Source organism: Electrophorus electricus, chromosome 11 (genome assembly GCF_041902795.1).
Source record: "Electrophorus electricus isolate QZ-2024a chromosome 11, ASM4190279v1, whole genome shotgun sequence".
NCBI lineage: Eukaryota > Metazoa > Chordata > Actinopteri > Gymnotiformes > Gymnotidae > Electrophorus > Electrophorus electricus.
In genome coordinates, this window is record NC_137507.1 from 12,190,632 (window position 1) to 12,209,955 (window position 19,324).

At 38.0% G+C, this 19,324-nt stretch overlaps 1 protein-coding gene across 1 annotated transcript; it reads right to left on the bottom strand.

The window, feature by feature from the left end:
• Positions 1 to 1,203: 1,203 nt before the first annotated feature.
• Positions 1,204 to 18,920, bottom strand: LOC113572534 (scavenger receptor cysteine-rich domain-containing protein DMBT1-like). The gene is made up of 22 exons (XM_081723160.1): positions 18,863 to 18,920; positions 18,301 to 18,615; positions 12,327 to 12,629; positions 11,747 to 12,055; positions 11,116 to 11,421; positions 10,667 to 10,975; positions 10,115 to 10,417; positions 9,180 to 9,488; positions 8,364 to 8,666; positions 7,454 to 7,633; positions 7,033 to 7,207; positions 6,072 to 6,370; positions 5,180 to 5,233; positions 4,539 to 4,694; positions 4,332 to 4,430; positions 3,925 to 3,987; positions 3,009 to 3,071; positions 2,514 to 2,585; positions 2,357 to 2,431; positions 2,029 to 2,091; positions 1,855 to 1,917; positions 1,204 to 1,220 (listed from the first exon to the last, which is right to left on the bottom strand). The coding sequence occupies exons 1-22, from the start codon at positions 18,918 to 18,920 to the stop codon at positions 1,204 to 1,206; spliced, it is 3,894 nt and encodes a 1,297-aa protein (XP_081579286.1).
• Between the last annotated feature and the right edge of the window lie 404 nt (positions 18,921 to 19,324).

Genomic DNA, 19,324 nt, shown 5'->3' on the forward strand with positions numbered 1-19,324 from the left:
GCTACAAAATTGCCTTTTTAAAAATTGTAAAATGTAGCTAAATGGGTATTATTGAGAAAAAGTCTGAATTATTAGGAACCCAGAAACCTGAACCCCATACTTTGCGTATGTTGGTCATAAAGTACACATTGATCGGTACGAGAAGTTAGCTATGTTCAGTGTTTCAAATGTCATGCTTGTGCATGGGTAAAACAACAAATGGTTGCTCATGCTACAGTGCTACAGGTCTGTATCGTCACAGATAATAAGTTACTATGCTACTAACATGAGGTTAAGTTTCAAACATGCTAGGGATGCAGATGTAGCCCATGGAATGTGGGATCAGATGAGGATGGACCACATGGACATTCTCATGCAAGATGGACTAGACATTAAGTGATTACTTTTTTTTTCCATTTTATTTATTTATTTTTCTATTTTACTACTTATTCCGCTCCTTATTGTCTATATTGTTACTACTGTGGTGACTGTTGTTGGCCAGAGGAGGATGTGCCCCACTTTTGAGTCTCAGTTCCTCTCAAGGTTTATTCCTCATGCTTTAGGGAGTTTTTCCATGCTACTGTCAGCCTTGGCTTGCTCAGTGGGGGCATTTGTAAAGCAGCTTTGAAAACAAAGTTGTAAAAAGCACTATATAAATAAATTTCACATGACTTTGACTTGACTATTTTGGCCTTGTGCCAAGAAAACAGCAGCACTTCATGCCAATTCATTATAGAATTGTGATCTAGATTAAGGTGTGCAGTTAGCTGGTTGTCTTTTTGGGAAGGCCAGCAATTAATCAGATATGAAATCAAACACTAACTGTTTTGATCATAAACATTCTACTTGGATTTTGTACAATATGTGAGTTCTTTATGAGCATGGGACATTGAAATGCACAGAAATGAAATGCAAACATTCAAACCTTTAATACTGGTGATTTTGTCACCCTTATGAACAAGAGTGATGAGCAACTACAAAGAGTAAAAAATAGTAAATAAAGAAGCAAAAAAAAGCTGTAAATAAACCGTGGAGTGAATTCACTTAGATATGCTACCACACTCAACATTATGTATGTAATATATGCATATAAAAGGGTTACTATTGTATTTCTATGATGCTTCCATGCTTATAAATGATTTTCAAAAATGTGTTCTTTTACACAGCAGGACACTGAGCAAAAGCACTCTCATTCTTCTCTGACTGAAGCCTTTCCTTTGTGTCTTACAGGTTATCATAGACTGTAAGTAAAAGAACAAGAGGAAATAGAGGACAAAAATATTGCATTGGGTAATAGTCCTATATGGTCTAATTACAGTATGCCTTACAATGTAATAAAACACAGTGTTAAACAGATGGTATAATATAGTTAAAGTTCTTTTTAACATACATTATTGATGCTTTTAAATTTGGTGAATGTCAGGACACAGAGCACATATCTAGAATGTTTTAGATTGGTCAGTATTCTCATAGCACAAATTAAGGAAATTCCAGTGATTTATTAGAAGGCTTATTGGCATATTGGAGCCTTCTGGGACATCAGCCAATATTGATAGGACAACACTGTGACAGTAATAAACCATTACAATAATATGTTATGCAGCTGTAATGTTTCCTCATATGCAAAGTCCACTTTGAAGGACCCAGTTTGGTACTGTATTCACTATTGTACAAAAAGTGATCCTCCTAAATATCCAGAACATGCTTCAAAATTATATCACCATTATCATTGTACTATAATACATCACGTGTCAGATGCTACATAGAGGCCAGTCCATCATCGGTTAATAATAAGCAGTGCAGCTGGAGTGTTAAGTAAAGAGAAACATAAACCAGTTATAATGGGCTCCACCTAAACTGCATCTGTATTCTCACCTGTACCACCTCCTGAGTCCTGTCCAGGGGAGATGACGTCATCATAGTCCTCTGGAGTGAGAGCTACACCAGCACATGTAAACAAGTTTTAATGCCACTGAGCAACAGGTCTGACATTTTTAATGTGTTGATTATTGTTCTTAGAATTCCATTATCATTTTAAGAGAAACCAACCTGTTGCAACATGTGAGTTTGGTCTAAGAGTAACGGCATTATCATCGATCTCTACCACATCCTCTATCAAAATGTACAGATAAATGTCATTAGACGTCAGTGTCATTCAGTGTCATTAATGTGTTTATAACTTACAGTGCAAAGTAATATTTAAATCAAGTACAGTTTAACAAAAACATTGTTGATGTTACAAGATGAAGCTGTACAAAGCTGAAGTCATACAAAAACTGAGTGCAGATAGAAGTTGCCTATTTTGGCAGTAGTGTGAGTAATGAAGCTAATAGTATACTATATTTTCCAGAAACAAATTGGTTATATTCAAACTTACTTTCTACTCTATCAGGTATCTGTCCAGGTCTGATATCATCATAATTCTCTGGTGTGTTTTCTGTGCCTAGGTCACCTAAATCAAATAAAATAAGATGAAACAGTTACTTCAGCCATGATCTCTTTAATTTTAGTGAAATAAGGAATTAAACACTTACTTGTCAGACCACTACTGGTGATGGCATCATCATAATACTCAGTCTTTTCTTCATTGACAGATTTTGCTGTAACTGAAAGAAAAAAGTGAATTTATTATAAATTATATTAAAAGAAATTCTGCCTCCAAAAAAATTCTCAATGCGATTAATCTCCCAAACTCCACAAGTCCACATCTGGCTCACAGTAGAAGCTGTGGTATATTCAAACATGAGAAATGTATACTCATCTATGGTGAAGTTTATACATGGGATTCTTCATGATGGATACTGTCATTAATGTAAACATGTATCATTTCACTAATTGCCAACAGATAAATTACAGCACCTTCAGATGAACTGAACCTAACAGAGCAACCGTATTAAAGAGAATCTCATACTGAGATAACAAATATTAGGATATGTTTCCAGTCAGTTACCTATAGCAGACTGATTAATTAATACTATAATCTCTATAATTTTCAATATTTCTTTGTGGGTTGTATCCGCCTCCCTTACCTGAGAGAAGCTCTTCACCAACAACTTCATAACCAGAATGTTGTACTTCAGAGCGGGTACGTTCTGTCAGAGGTGAACAGAGTAATCATGAGAAATGTTTGAAATGTTAAATTATGAGTATCTACGTGTATAGATAATGAAGCTGGGTAGCTGTGAGAAAAACAGAATATTTGTCTAGTTGACTGCAGTCTTACAGAGGATACAGAAACATAAACTAGTCCGGGAAGTTACCAATCGACAACATTCTTGTTTTTATGTGCCTTTATCTTATAATTGTATTGAACTTTAACTTTGTTTTTGTTTTGTTTTTTGTTTGTTTGTTTTAAATCCGCTCTGGGGTGATAGTTTTCATCATATAAATAGTCTATTATTAAACACTTTATTCCACCCATTGTTTCTATATATTCCTGTAAAGCTCCTTGAATTCCTATTGTGCACAAAAGGTATATATATACATATAAACTTACCTTGCTTTACAGTGATAAGACATCTATCATGATATTATTCAAATCTCTTAGTGTAGTGAGTAGCAATAAGTATATAGTGATATATAGTGAAGTTTATACATGGGACCCTCCATGATGTATAGTCAATAATTTGAACATGTATCATTTCACTAATTCCAAAAGGTAATTTACAATATCTTCAGATGAACTGAACCTAACAGAGCAACAGTATTAAAGAGAATCTTATAATGAGTTAACAAATACCAGGTTATGTTTCCAGTCAGTTACCCATAGCAGACTGACAAAATAATTTTTTAAAAAGTTATTAATTTTTTATAACAATACAATTTCTAACAATACTATATTGATTGTATAATATGTTAGTTACATTACAGTACTGAGAAAGTACAAGATTATTAACAAATATAATATAATATTTATAAATTTTAATATTTCTCTGTTGGATGTACCTGACAGAAGCTCCTCACCAATATCCTCATAACCAGAATGCTCCACCTCAGAGCTGATATGTTCTGTCAGAGGTGAACAGAGTAATCATGAGATGTTTGAAGTGTTAAACCATGAGTATCAACCTCTGTGGATAATATATGTATATATATATTTGAATTCCTATTGATACTGTACAAATAAACTTACAGTGATAAGGCAGGCAAGCCATCATAATGCTGCACAAATCTCTTAGTTTAGTAAGTTGCCAGAAGTGTAAAGTGTGACAAAATATGAATGGTACATGGCTTCAAATGAACCAACATAACACACAGGCTATCATTTTTTTCTCTCACTCTCTTTCCCTCTGTGTCTGTGTCATACATACACACTAGGATTACCTCCAATATTACCCTTCAATAACACTCACCTCTTTGAGCTGAGATAGGTGTTCTTTCAGTGATGACTCTGTGGTTGATCTCTTCATAGATTCCTTCAGGCAGATTTTTACACCTCCACTTAGAGAGTACTGAAGGTGAAGACAGACAGAAACATGGTTCCAGAAGATTAATGACAGACTGAAGGATTAATGATGTAAGATGTCTGAAACTGTAAATGATGTGTGAATGTCCCTTACCACTCCTGAGCAGTCTGTTCTGGTAAACCAGCCCAGCAAGAAGCACTAAGGCCATGAAAAGTAGCACTCCCAGTACCAGCAGGACCACTGGAGAAGCAGACAGAGTAGCTGCTGTTGGAGTTTTTGGACGACTGGTTATCATCTCTGACTTTACATCTGGACAAGGAATTACATAAGAGAAAATGTATAACTGTCATGTAGCTCGTTGACTACATGAATCTACACGCCCAGAATCCTCCGGGGAAATCCTCGTCCCTGGAATATTAAGTAGCTGCACCTGTTCTTCATTTACTTAGCCTATTTATACACTTTGCACTCTCATACTCATTGCCAAGTATTGCCTACTTGTTTAAGTGCATTCTGAGTGTTATTTTTGGACAGCTGTGCATTTTTTTGTGCTGTGACTATTGCTTGTGTTTTGTTCGACCTCGGCTTTATGCCTTACTTTAGATATTCCTGTTTGTTTCTGTTATATTGCCCATGCCTGCCCCTTGACTTTGGACTGGATTTATGAACTGTGCTGTTAATAAACTGTTCTATTGTTGTCAATCCGCAAGTATGTCACCTGTCTTTCAGCGTGACAATAACTCAGTTTCATTTGAAAGTTTTAGAAAAATGAGGGAGAGGAATAAAAAACGAACCTGAGATGGAGTTGGTGGTTACTTTGCTTGTAATAACAGGGGCTACAGATACGTCTATAAAAAGAGATCCAAATCAGTCAGGACAGCACAGAACTCACACACCTATACAAAATCAAAGCTTTAATTAAACAAAGCCTTAATTAGCTCTAGGCTCAAAATCTGATTGACCCTAGAAATGGCATGTCTTTAAATATTATTCAAGTCACATGTTGTACCAGACATTATTGCTATTATAATTATTGATTATGTAATATTGATGATAAAGAATTGATGGCAAAATCCAGAATTTCTTGGATTGTTAAAAATGTATACTCTGATTTACAATGTCATTGAGCAAATGTGAGGCTGAGCCTATTGACAAGCAAAAAAAGCAATTCATCAATAATGACGCTGCTGATGACATTTGTATTTGCTCAATGTTTGATCAGACTGGACTGTATACTGCTTCAATGAATAAGGGTGTGTAAAGTCAGGGTTGTACATTAGTTAGGAGGGAAGAACATAATTACTAGGTTCTTCTAATTTATTTAACTGAAATCTCACTCCTTTGCACCTCTTCCTCATGACTTAGCTCCTCCCTCTGGGGACGTGAAAAAAAGATGCAAGGATGAGATGTGAGGACAGAGGGCTCAGTAACAAAACCATTGCCCAATGAGAATCCTTGCATACTGAAGCACCAGTTTAAAGCAACATGGCTTATTGATGATGTGCTGTATAGGTGTTTCCCTCATCACCAATTTCAACTTACAGAAATGCATAACAAGATAAAATTAGTCTACAAACTAAACACACAATCATACATGATCAAAACATTGAATTCACAATTTTTTAAGGTACTGAATCAAAGCAGTTATTTATTGAATCCAGGACCCTGTCTTTGGTTTCATCTGACCTGCACATGTGACTCCAGCATCCTCTTTGTGGGAGCAGTCAGTGTGGTTCTTCAGTGAATAACTGCAGTCCCACAGGTGAATCTCATCCCCTCTACACTCCATTGTGTTGAGCCAGATCACCCCTTCACCAGGACCAAAGGCAGCACTTCTATCAGCCCTCAGTGCCTTCCCACAGCCCAGCTGCCTGCAGACCACCTCAGCATCCCTGATGTCCCACTGATCATCACAGATGGAGCCCCATGCAGCATTATGGTAAACCTCCAGCCTCCCAGAGCAGCTTGTATCTGCCCCCATCAGCCTGAGAGGCAGGTGATCTACATCATAGATACCAAAGAAGAAACCTCAGGAAAGGGCAATTAATTTACTAAGACAACTGTTTGGATTCAACAGATATCACATTTCTTGTGAAGTTTGGCTGTGTAAAGTATTGATGTAGAGTAATCCACTAAAATTTACAATGACTAGGATTGGCTAGTGAATGAATTTTGATTAATGTTCTCATTAATTTGATTAATGTCAAGCATCCTTACCTAAGCATTGCCTTTGATAGGGAAATAAAGAGCATTTCACATGTTGCTGCTCTCCTGTGAGTATGGTGATAAATTTTGATTGTAGATTTAACACTCCAATGAACTTAATTATGAGATTCTCTCATCTGCTTCAATCGCAGAGTTAGCCCTTGATATCTGCAATAATCTTTATATACTTTTTCAGAAGTGAACATTCACCCATGAAATATGGGTTTTTTGGGGGGTTTTTTAACCAATATTGTGTAAATATAATTTTAGTAATTATATATTTTTGTTGTAAAAATGCTCACCACTGCAAATGACTCCAGCATCACGTTTATGAGAGCATGCTGTTCGACTCCATGATGAGATCGGACATTCTGACAGGTGTGTCTCATTCCCATGACAATCAAACACATCAGCCCAGATGTGGACACTCCCCTCCCCAAACCAATCTGCCCCCAACACAGCCACAGCACTCCCACACTTCAGCTGTCCACAGAGGATACTGGCAGCTCTCATATCCCAGCTATCACCACAAACTGAGCCCCAGTCACTGAGGTACTGGAGCTCTACTCGACCAGAACAGGAGTCCCAGCCGTTCACAAGACGCACCGCTGTGTGACCTGTAAAATAACATGAACTAATTAAAGGTATGTAATCAGAAAAGTATCTTTTCTCAGTATCTCATAGTTACACAATATTTCTGACAAAAAAAATGGCAAAGATTAATTCTTAACCTGAACATTTTAGTCCCACATCACTATAATGGGAGCAGTTGTGTTTGACTAAAGATGTTGGACAGAGAGAAATCTCAGATTCGTTGCCTCTACACTGAAGTTCCTCTGTCCACACCTGGCCCTCCCCTTTGCCAAAAGCAGCTGCTCCCAGCACCTTCACAGGAATCCCACAGCTCAGCTCTCTACACACAACCTCTGCATCCTGCTGGTCAAAGTCTGCATCACACACTGTGGTCCAGGTCTTCCCATGAAGCACCTCTACTCTCCCAGAGCACAGGTGAGGACCGTCTGTAAGTCTGGGCATTATGTGACCTATGCGTGACATAACACCATTAACACCATGAACACCACATGTAATAATGGATGGTCTACAAACATAGTTAATTAAAGAGACTAATGTACTTAAAGTCAAGAGTATCTTATCTATATTCTTTCAGTGGTGAGTCTAGAATCAAACCTAAATCCGATACTTCTAGATGTACACGCATGTTAATAGATCTCAAAATGTATCAAAATTAATTCTATAAAAAGATGAATGACAAATATTGACAGTATATCTATTGTTATTAACATCCTGTTCATTTCTATTAAGCATAAATTAAACATACCTGAGCAGATGAATTCAACATCATAACCATGATCACAGCTATGTTCACCCCAACCCAGTGATCCACAATGTTTCAGTATAGACTTGGATCCACTGCAGATCAAATGACTTATCCATATGGGTCCTGATCCTGGTACAGCCATATTAACTCCCACTGGCTCTCCACAGTCCAACTCTCTACACACCACTACTCCAGCTATTGCATTTACTCCATAAACACACACTGTTCCCCACTGTCCTCTATGAAGAATCTCCAGTCTCCCACCACAGCGACTTCCACCATCCGCCAGCCTCACACTGCCTGTGTGTGACCAAGATGAAAAAGAGACAATGACAAAGAGGGCTAAACAGAGACAGATCATCACATACAATTTGTCTTTAAGACAGAAAATGTGTTTTATGTGAATTGTGGAATTGTTTAAAAACAACTTTTACCAGCACACACTAGTCCCACATCATTGTCATGGGAGCAATTGTGTTTAATTGAAGGTGATTTTGGACAGAGGTGAATCTGAGATTCATTTCCTCTACACTGAAGCTCTTCTGTCCACACCTGGCCCTCCCCTCTGCCAAAAGCAGCTGCTCCCAGTACCTCCACAGGAGCCCCACAACCCAGCTCTCTACAAACAACTTCTGCATCCTGCTGGTCAAAGTCAGCATCGCACACTGTGGTCCAGGTCTTCCCGTGAAGCACCTCCACTCTCCCAGAGCAATGAGAACCTCCAACCAATCTGACCCCTAAAATATTAGCACAGGAAATAGAGACCATAGAACACTTTCTACTGAATAAGTGCTTATACATACTGATTAGTTAACATATTCAATTTATTATTGCACTAGAAAATGCATAGTTCAAGTATTTTTCTTTAATCATAGGAATTAAGAAAAAAAAATTATCCTTAGAAAATATTTCATTTTGGGAGGACAACTGACAAAGATGAATTTAATTACTTTTACTAAAGCTAATGAAGGACTGCTGTTCTATCTGAAAAAAAAAGTGAAAACACAAGAATGGCTAAAAGCTCATTCATGGGTCCATCTCCATACAGGCTCCTAAAAACAATACCAGTCACTATCAGACATCTAAAGATAATAATATGTTTTGCTATTATAAAAGATAATAATAAAATGAGAAAGATGCATAAAATGTGTAAGAAATGGTATGACCAACTCAGAAAGCTTGAAACATAAGCACGAAGAAAATCAGGAAGAAAAGTAATTAAACTCATTCTAAACATTTGTATAATTTACCTGAGCAGATAACTCCTGCATCTCTGCCATGATGACAGTCACTAACCCCCATTCCACTTGATCTACATTTCTTCAGTGTAGACTCCAATCCACTACAGTCTACATCATCCATCCAGACTGGTCCTGATCCTGGTCCAAAGTGAGCATTGCCCAGTACATCTACAGCCTCCCCACAGCCCAGCTCTCTACACACCACTGCAGCATCTGTCATACCCCACTCATCATCACACACTGTTCCCCACTGTCCTCTATGAAGAACCTCCACTCTCCCAGCACAGCGATTGCTACCATTCATCAGCCTCACACTGCCTGCACATTGGGCGGGGTTGTGGTGGGGGGGTGGACAGAGATAAGCACAGATAAGTTTAATTGACATTATGCGCCATGGGCCACTAGGTAAAGCCCTCACCACTTCCCACATCTAACACAGCGCTCATGTTCTATTAAATACAGTATACCATGGCTTATAACTAGCACACCTGTGAACTGTTTGGAACTCCTTAACTGTACAGTTTGAGCTTTCTTGTTTGTCAGTATTATTGTGAAGTCTTGACAGTTTTCTCTGTCTGCATTTCTGTGATCTTTATCTACTGCATTTTGCTCTTTTTTTTCTGAACCTCCTTTTCTCATGGTTTGTGTTCTTAGTCATTCATTTTTTGGCACTGCTTTACCAAATTTCCTCTTTTCTGCCTCAATGCTTGTTAAGACTATATGGAATTTTGCCATGTTGTATTTCCATAACAATATATCTGTCAATGGGTCATAAACCTTCTCCAGTTTCAACATCACAATCACAGAGATAAAATGTTAAAAAATTATACATATTTTATATTTATAAAAATTCAGTAACAGAGAGAATCTATTTAAATCCTAAATAACTTATATGACTAGTGTCAAAAAAATACAAAATTAACTGTGAATGATGCATTTCTTACCAGAACACACCAGTGCAACATCATTGTCATGGGAGCAGTTATGTTTAATTGAAGGTGATTTTGAACAGAGGTGAATCTGAGATTCATTTCTTTTACACTGAAGCTCCTCTGTCCACACCTGGCCCTCCCCTCTGCCAAAAGCAGCAGCTCCCAGCACCTCCACAGGAGGCCCACAGCCCAGCTCTCTACACACAACCTCTGCATCCTGCTGGTCAAAGTCAGCATCACACACTGTGGCCCAGCTCTTCCCATGAAGCACCTCTACTCTCCCAGAGCAGCGAGGACCACCAACTAGCCTCACTCCTAAAATATTAATTTAAGAGTACAAAAAACATTCAGTCTTTTCCAATGATTAATGTTCAAGTGTTGAATTAAATATATCTGTTGGACAAGTATCAACCTTTAAAAGTCCTTGAAAATGTTTGTGGTGAGTCGTTGCAATAATATGCATTATATTTTTATATTCGTAAATGGAGACAGAAAAGAAATTAATGAATGTTGAAGAGTAAACTGTATTCTTTGAGTTTGTTATTGAGGTTTAAAGCATCTTACCTGAGCAGATGACTCCAGCATTTTTAGTTTGGTAACAGTTATGTTTACCCCATCCTGCTGATGTACAGTTCTTCAGTGTAGACTCTGATCCACTACAGTCCACATCATCCATCCAGATTGGTCCTGATTCTGGTCCAAAGTGAGCATTACCCAGTACATCTACAGCCTCCCCACAGCCCAGCTCTCTACACACCACTGCAGCATCTCTCATATCCCAGTCATCATCACACACTGTTCCCCACTGTCCTCTATGAAGAACCTCCACTCTCCCAGCACAGTGATTGCCACCATACACCAGCCTCACACTGCCTGTGCAGGACAGAGTGAATAGAGAAATAAATAAGGAAATAAAAAGTGGAAGAGATACAGAAAAATGTTACTGTAAAATCTTACATAACTTATAATGTTACACTGAGAAATACATTATATATGAATAAAGTAAATCTTACCACCACACACCAGTCCCACATCACTGTCATGAATGCAGTTGTGTTTGAGTGTAGATGATGTTGGACATGAGTAAATATCTGATTCGTTGCCTCTACACTGAAGCTCCTTTGGCCACACCTGGCCATCCCCTCTGCCAAAAGCAGCTGCTCCCAGCACCTCCACAGGAGGCCCACAGCCCAGCTCTCTACACACAACCTCTGCATCCTGCTGGTCAAAGTCAGCATCACACACTGTGGCCCAGGTCTTCCCATGAAGCACCTCCACTCTCCCAGAACACAGGTGAGGACCACCAACCAGCTTCACTCCTTAAATATTTGCACCGGGAATAGAGACAAATGTAACTTTTTGTAATAACAGAGAGTCATTAAGCAGATTAATCGTAATGTGATGCAGTAGTTAATGCATGATTTATGGATTTTTCTTGAATGACAACAAAAAAGAAAACCTTTATATAGAAAATATATACTGCAAACACAGAAGACATGACTATGACTAATATTTATGTAAAGTGTAAGAAATGTTACAATTAGTGCATGAATAAACCATCCAAATAACCAAATATGATTGAAACTAGTCATGGTAACTAAAATATTCATTACAGATGTCATATGCAGATCTAGTACATCTTACCTGAGCAGATTACTCCAGCTTTTTTAGTTTGATTACAGTCATGTTTACCCCAACCTGCTGATCTACAGTTCTTCAGTGAAGACTCTGATCCACTACAGTCTACATTATCCATCCAGATTGGTCCTGATCCTGGTCCAAAGTGAGCATTACCCAGTACATCTACAGCCTCCCCACAGCCCAGCTCTCTACACACCACTGCAGCATCTCTCATATCCCAGTCATCATTACACACTGTTCCCCACTGTCCTCTATGAAGAACCTCCACTCTCCCAGCACAGCGACTGCTACCATCCACCAGCCTCACACTGTCTAGACAATAGATAGAAATAAATAAACAAAGAATTTGTTCCTTAAGTGGTACATAATGTGCACATGAGGTGAATAACTTTTTTTATTTTAATGTTACAGGCATTTTAAAAAGTACATTTATATTGTTAATCTACATTCTTTTTTTTTCAAATTTAAGTATCTTAATAAACATAAATAAAATGCATTTTAAAGTTTATTTCTAAATGTGAATCCGAGTTTTACTTACAAAAAATATAAATATAACATTTGTTAAAATAAGTGTAAAACTTACCAGCACACAATAGACCCACATCGTTGTCATGGCAGCAGTCATGTTTGAGTTTAGTTGATGTTGGACATGAATAAATATCAGATTCATTGCCTCTACACTGAAGCTCCTCTGTCCACACCTGACCCTCCCCTCTGCCAAAAGCAGCAGCTCCCAGCACCTCCACAGGAGGCCCACAGCCCAGCTCTCTACACACAACCTCTGCATCCTGCTGGTCAAAGTCAGCATCACACACTGTGGCCCAGGTCTTCCTATGAAGCACCTCCACTCTCCCAGAGCAGCGAGAACCACCAACCAGTCTGACTCCTAATAAAACACAAAACCATGGTAGATTTTGATTAATTTTAATTATGTTTTTCCATTAGCTTTCATTTATTTGTTTCTCTCTTTCCCTATTTCTCTCTCTCTCTCTCTTTTTGTTCATCTCTTTAGGTGCCAACTTTTTGAAAGGAGTCTCACTTCCAAGCATGCGTGCTTAATCAATTACATGCATGTTAAATCAATTACACTTTTGTGCCATAATATTTGTCAACAGAGTATAAATTGCCACAAAAAAAAATATTACATTGATAAAAATTTTATTTATGAAGAGTTGTGCATGGCATTTTGCTTGCATTTATACTGAATAAACTATGGTGGTTTTGTATCAGTCTGACAGTGTACAAAGCTTTGATCTCTAATAACTTTCTTTACTTAATAAATGATAAACAAGTCCAGACAGGCCACACAAATTAATTATGAATCTTTATGTGGTGATTGTAAAAAACTCTGCTCTACTAATGTTCGCATTGCATCACCATTGTTAAGAAAACAGCTGCTAAGATACAATCACAAACTACCAAAGCTGGCAGCCCAATGTTGCCAGCTGCAGTTTCAATTATCTACATTATCTGAATTATAAGAAGTTTCAATAAATCATCTACAACAAAAGTTTTAATTTACACATTCAATTGTTATGAGTTTCTGAAAAATGTAAGTAATAATCTGTTGTCAGTTTGAGATTTAGCTATAGCAATTAATTTAGTGATTAAAATTGAAACAGTTTCGCTTATTGCTCTGGCTCTGCTGTATTAATAGCAGTATTAAGTAGCCATGTTACTAAGAGTTAAAATGCCAGCTACAATTCAGATGATATAATTTATACAAGTAGTAATAGAACATTAATTGCACTTCGTGCTTCAGATGTTCCTGTGAGGGGTCACCACAGTGGATAATTCATCTCCATCTTGCCCTGTCCTGAGCATCCTCCTTTGTCATCCCAACCACTGAATGTCCTCCCTCACTGCATCCATAAACCTACGTTTGGTCTTCCTCTCCTCCCACTGACTGGTGACTCCATCCTCAGCACCCTTCTTCCGATATAACTTTCATCCTTCCTCTGCACATGTCCAAACCATTTCAGTCTCGCCCCCCTAACTTTGTCTCCAAAACATCCTACCTGTGCTGTCTCTTTAATAAACTAGTTCCTAATCTTTTCCACCCTTGTCACTACCAATGAGAACTACAACATCTCTATCTCTGCCACCTCCAGCTCCCTCTCCTGTCTTTTGGTCAGTGCCAATGCCTCCAAGCCATACAACATAGCAGGCCTCACTACTGTCTTACAGACTTTCCCTTTCACTCTGGCAGCTATCCATCTATCACAAATCACTCTATACCATCCACACCACCCTGCCTGTACTCTCTTCTTCACCTTTCTATCACATTCACCATTACTTTGTACATTTGACCACAAGTATCCTCCACTTTCATCACCTCAACTCCTTGCAATTAACCTTTCTGTCACCATCCATCTTTCACACATGTAGTTTTTACTGTTTTACTCCTGCTAACTTTCATTCCCCTTCTCTCCAATGCATAACTCCATCTCTCCAGACTCTCTTCAATCTGTTTCCTACTCTTGCTATAAATCACAATGTCATCTGTAAACATCATAGTCCATGGGGACTCCTCTCCATGATATCTGCTAGCTCTTTCACTTCTTACCCTTACCCTTTTGCCTGTCTCTTTTCTGTAGGACATTCTTTTCTCTCTCCTCTTCCCTCGCCTGACAGTAGCACAATTACCACCAGTATACAGTTGGCCAACAGCAGTAGTGCCATTCAAATGACATTTATGAAAAGTAGCTTGCAATATATCTTTAAGGATTACATATCTGTGTGCTCTCTCTTAATATGCATTAATAATATGAAAATAAAGTGTGGTCCGATATCAATGGTATTCTGAGAAAGAAATGGCTAGCTACCTACCTAGCTAAACTACAAGCATCAGAAATAGTGGCTGAACTGAACTCATGGCGTGTAGCAATGCATGTCCCATTTTGAGGCATATTTTAGATAAAGATTTTAAAGGTTACAATGTTATAAAAATTAAGGTTTTTATTAATTTTATATATTTATTTTAATTTTGACCACATGGAGGCACAACATAGGATATCTAGAGTGTAGTTTCTGTTGTCCTTATGATTTTAAAAAGGGCAAAAACAATTGTTTAATAATAAATGGCTTGACCCAACCACTAAACATGAATAAAAGAAAAGTTGTTGTATTATCATTATTATTCTCTGAAAAAATATTTTAAAAATCACAAATTCTGCCAGGATATGTAAACTTGTGAGCACAACTGTAGTTAGGTCTGACTAATCGTTCGCCTAATTGCAAGGTAAATATAACAAAACAGTAAGATGTCTAGTAAGTTACATTTGGCAAGAGCTCGGAATACTCTGTCAGATTGTACTAATCACAAAGTGATAAAGTGCAATGCGATGCTTGTAGCTTCTGTTATATGCAAGATATTTAGCCGAGATGAAAACCTCAACATAACACACGAAGTCAGTAGGACAAACACCCAGAGTAGGGAAAAACACCTGTTTATTCAATATTATTGCACACTGAAACCAAATATGTTTTCAGGTTTTTTTACCCATTATATTTATCGATATGTATGTCATTTAGCAGACGTGAGTTACCAAATTGCTTTTAGCTGTCTACTTAGAACAAACAGTTTAGAACCGATTATACTCACTTATCTTTATGTATAGTAGGCTTATAGAAAATCAGTACCAAGGAAAGTGAAGCCCCTCTGTTGGCAGACTATTGCTGAACACTGACGAGGGATGTTTCTGAGGCTAAATATTAGTGAAATACATACACCGGTACAAGAATGTACATGTGTAATAAACAGCCTTATTTAGGAATAAGTAATATCTACTTATTGTGAATGTCACTTAAGAACCATATATATACAGTCTACAGTAGTGGTCAAAACCTTTAAGACTGACACAAATTTTGGTTTTCACAAACTTTATGCCTCAGTTTTTAGATCCTTTTTTCAGATGTTTATATATGTATAGTGAAGTATAGTGAAGATGTATAGTGAAGTACAATTATAAGCATTTCATAGGTTTTTTAACTTTTTATTGCCAAATACATCCAGTTTTACCATAGATTTATTATTTACAGTTGGTCCTTCTTTTTTAAGACTTATCCAGAATGCAAATTGCATATCAGCTTCTGGGCAAAATCTTGACCAATGGCAATCCATTCTTGCCTAATCAGTGCACGGAGTTGATCATAGTTTCTGTGTTTTTGTTTGTCCGACCTTTTTTGAGGATTGACCACAGGTTCTCAATAAGATTGAGATCTGGGGAGTTTCCTGGTTATGGATCCAAAATTTCAATGTTCAAGCCACTTGGTTATCACTTTTGCCTTGTGACATGGTGCTCCATCATGCTGGAAAAAGCAGTGTTCATCACCAAATTGCTCCTGGATTGTTGGGAGAAGTTGCTCTTGGAGGAGGTTTTGATACCATTCCTTATTCATGGCAGTGCTATTAGGCATAATTTTGAGCAAACCCACTCCCTTGGATGAGAAGCTACCCCACATATGAAAAGCCTCAGGATGCCTCACTGTTGGCATGACACAGGACTCATGGTAGTGCTCACCTTTTCTTCTGTGGACAATTATTTGTCCAGATGTCCCAAAAATTGAGAAGGGGGCTTCATCAAAGAACTTTGCCCTAGTCTTCTGCAGTCCAACCCCTATATGCAGAATGTCAGTCTGTCCTTGATGTTTTTCTTGAAGAGAAGTCATTGCTGCCCTTCTTGACACCAAACAATCCTCTAAAAGCCTTCACCTCACTTTCTGTGCAGATGCTTTAGTCTTTTTTAGGAGACTGTCCTGGTGCTTGCCTGACTTTCTTGGGTGCCTTGCCTTCACTGCAACTGATCTCTCTCCTTGAAGTTCTTGATGATTCGATAAATGGTTGCTTTAAGTGCTATCTTACAAGCAGCAATGTCCTTACCTGTGCAGCCCTTTTGATGCAATGCAATGATGACTGCACATGTTTCCTTGGAGGTAACTATGGTTAACAGAAGAAACCTTCAAGCACCACCACCCTTTTAAAGCAACCAGTCTGCTCTTCTAATCAGCATGACAGTGTGATATCAGCTGCTTTGTCCTCGTTAACACTTTCTCCTGAGCTAACGAGAAAGATCACTGAAATGATATTAGCAGGTCATTTTGTGGCAGGGTTGAAATGAAGTGGCTGGAATGCAGTAACTTTGTTGATTAAGTTAATTTTCATGGCAAGGAATGACTTTGCAATTCATAGCAATTCATCTGATCACTCTAGATTACAATCTACAGTTAATGCAAATTGCCACCATAAAAACTGAAGCAGCAAACTTTGAAAACCTAAATTTGTGCTAGTCTCAAAACTTTTGGCCATGACTGTATATATGTCTGGTGTTATTAAATCAATTCCAATGAAGTAACTCACAACTTGAGTAGACTTTTTAACAGATACTTTCTTACTTTTACTTCTACTTGAATAATTACTTCTACTTGAGTAACAGTACTTTTGCTTGAGTACAGTTTTTGGCTACTCTACCCACCTCTGCCTATAAGGATCAAATTTAGACCTGTGACATTTTGAGCAAAGGAGCGAAGTGCAAGGGAAATGTAACAAAATGTATGCTTAATTAAGAAAGTAACAAATAGACAAAACAGGACTAAACTGAGGGCAACATAAATCAAAAATAAAGAGCTGTAAAAACGGTGAAAGGAAGACTAAATAGTACTTGCAGCTTACTAGACATTTACTTTCCTGGAGATGTTATTAAATAAAGAGAGTTTGAAACAAGGTACAGATATGTGTGATGATCAGTAAGCAGATGATTGGGAACATGGAAGTGAATGAGTGGTGCAATTGGTTGAAGGGCTGGTGATTGACAGGTTGGAGGTGTATAACTGGCTGGGTGATGAAGCGTGGGTATAAGTGGGTGATTATGCATGTGAGTTTGGAATGGTGTGGGCCATTGTAAGGGCACCACATGTTTTCTGCACTAGAAGAGTACTCATTAAGACAATTAATTTTCTAGCTCTAGAGGAATCATTAGCGACACTTCCCCCGAGAACACTAGTATTTTGGAGGCACATGATGGCCAGGGCTTTATAAAAGAGATTGTAATCTGGCTAAAAAAATGGCAAGCAAACACACAATTAATAATAAATAAATAAATAATTTGTTATTTAGATTCAGAAATCTCTTAGTAACTAGTCTATACCCATACTGTCTCACACTCTGAGCACTGCTATCTCACCTGTCTCTTATTTGCTGTCAATTAGTAGCAATTAAAGCTGGACTACTAGTTTTAGTGAAGTATTTCCAGCATTTTATGTTGTATCCTGAGCTTTCTCTTCCTGTAAGATATTTTGTGGTTTTTGACCAACTCTTTGAATTATACCTTTTGCTTGACTGTGTAGTATTTTTGTATCTCTGGTTTTTGGCTTTGGACTGTTTTTGATTATTCTCTGGATGTCCCCTGTATACTGGTTGCTGTGTTAAACCTGATGGAAAACCTGATAGAAATTTGAAGAAATAATGTCTAATGTGAAATGTTACAGGTAAAAATGGAATCATAAAGAGGATCAGTGACAGACTCATTATATTTCAAATTAAGAACAGCACAATTTACCTGAGCAGATCATTCCAGCATCTCTATCATGATTACTTTCATCAAATGGTCTCCAGATTTTAGCCGCTCCACATTTTTCCCATGCAGGCTCTGATCCAGTACACACTCTTTGATTTATCCAGATTGTACCTGATCCTGTTCCAAAGTGAGCATTACCCAGTACATCTACAGCCTCACCACAGCCCAGCTCTTTACACACCACTGCAGCATCTGTCATATTCCAGCCATCCTCACACACTGAGCCCCACTTCTCTTTATGAAGACTCTCCACTCTCCCAGCACAGTGACTACCACCATCCACAAGCCTCATACTGTCTGTATATGAGAGAGGAAGAGGAAATTAGTTAGAAAAATAACCATATTAACAGCACAGGTGTTCGTAATAGCTGTGCATGATAGCAGGTGTTTCTGTCTCTTCTACATTTAGTTGAGGTAAAAAAAAATTCAAGGAAATATGGTAACGTTTTATTTTTTATGACAGATGCAAATTCATTTAGACTGACAACAATAGGAACAAAGAGGTAATAACATTATTCACTCAGATGTATTTTTTTTTACATACCAGCTGTGATGAGTGTGACTGTGGATGACAGTAGAATAAAAGCCAGACTGCTGTCCATTATCCTCTGCCCTGCACACACTCTGTTCAACCCAGTAGGTAACACAAGCTTCACCTCCACTCCCCCAGAGAGACTGAAGGAACTGTGTCCCCTCAGCCCCCCTCAGGCAGAGAGAGAGAAAGAGAACTCCTCACAGTCACCAATCACAATCACTATTACCTTATTGGCAAGAGGAGGGGAAATCATCAAACATCTTCTGTGACAAATCAAAGAAGGTATTTTTAAATCTCTCCATATATATCAAAAGACCGTCGGCGCTGAGGAACAGAACTCCACCTCCCGTCTCGAGTCACCAGCATACAGAAGAATGATTTCAAAGAAAGGAAGCTCTCAGTTAATACACAGCTTTAATGCCACCTGCACAGAGCTGATCTAAGCACTGATAAATTAGTTTTAATGTCAAA

Coding starts and splice junctions, on each gene's coding strand:
- LOC113572534 (XM_081723160.1), bottom strand. CDS start 18,920: ATGGACAGCAGTCTGGCTTTTATTCTACTGTCATCCACAGTCACACTC. Junction 3,072..3,924: donor TGGTGAGGAGCTTCTGTCAG/GTACATCCAACA, acceptor CACCTCTGACAG/AACGTACCCGCTCTGAAGTA. Junction 1,918..2,028: donor AAACTCACATGTTGCAACAG/GTTGGTTTCTCT, acceptor GTGCTGGTGTAG/CTCTCACTCCAGAGGACTAT.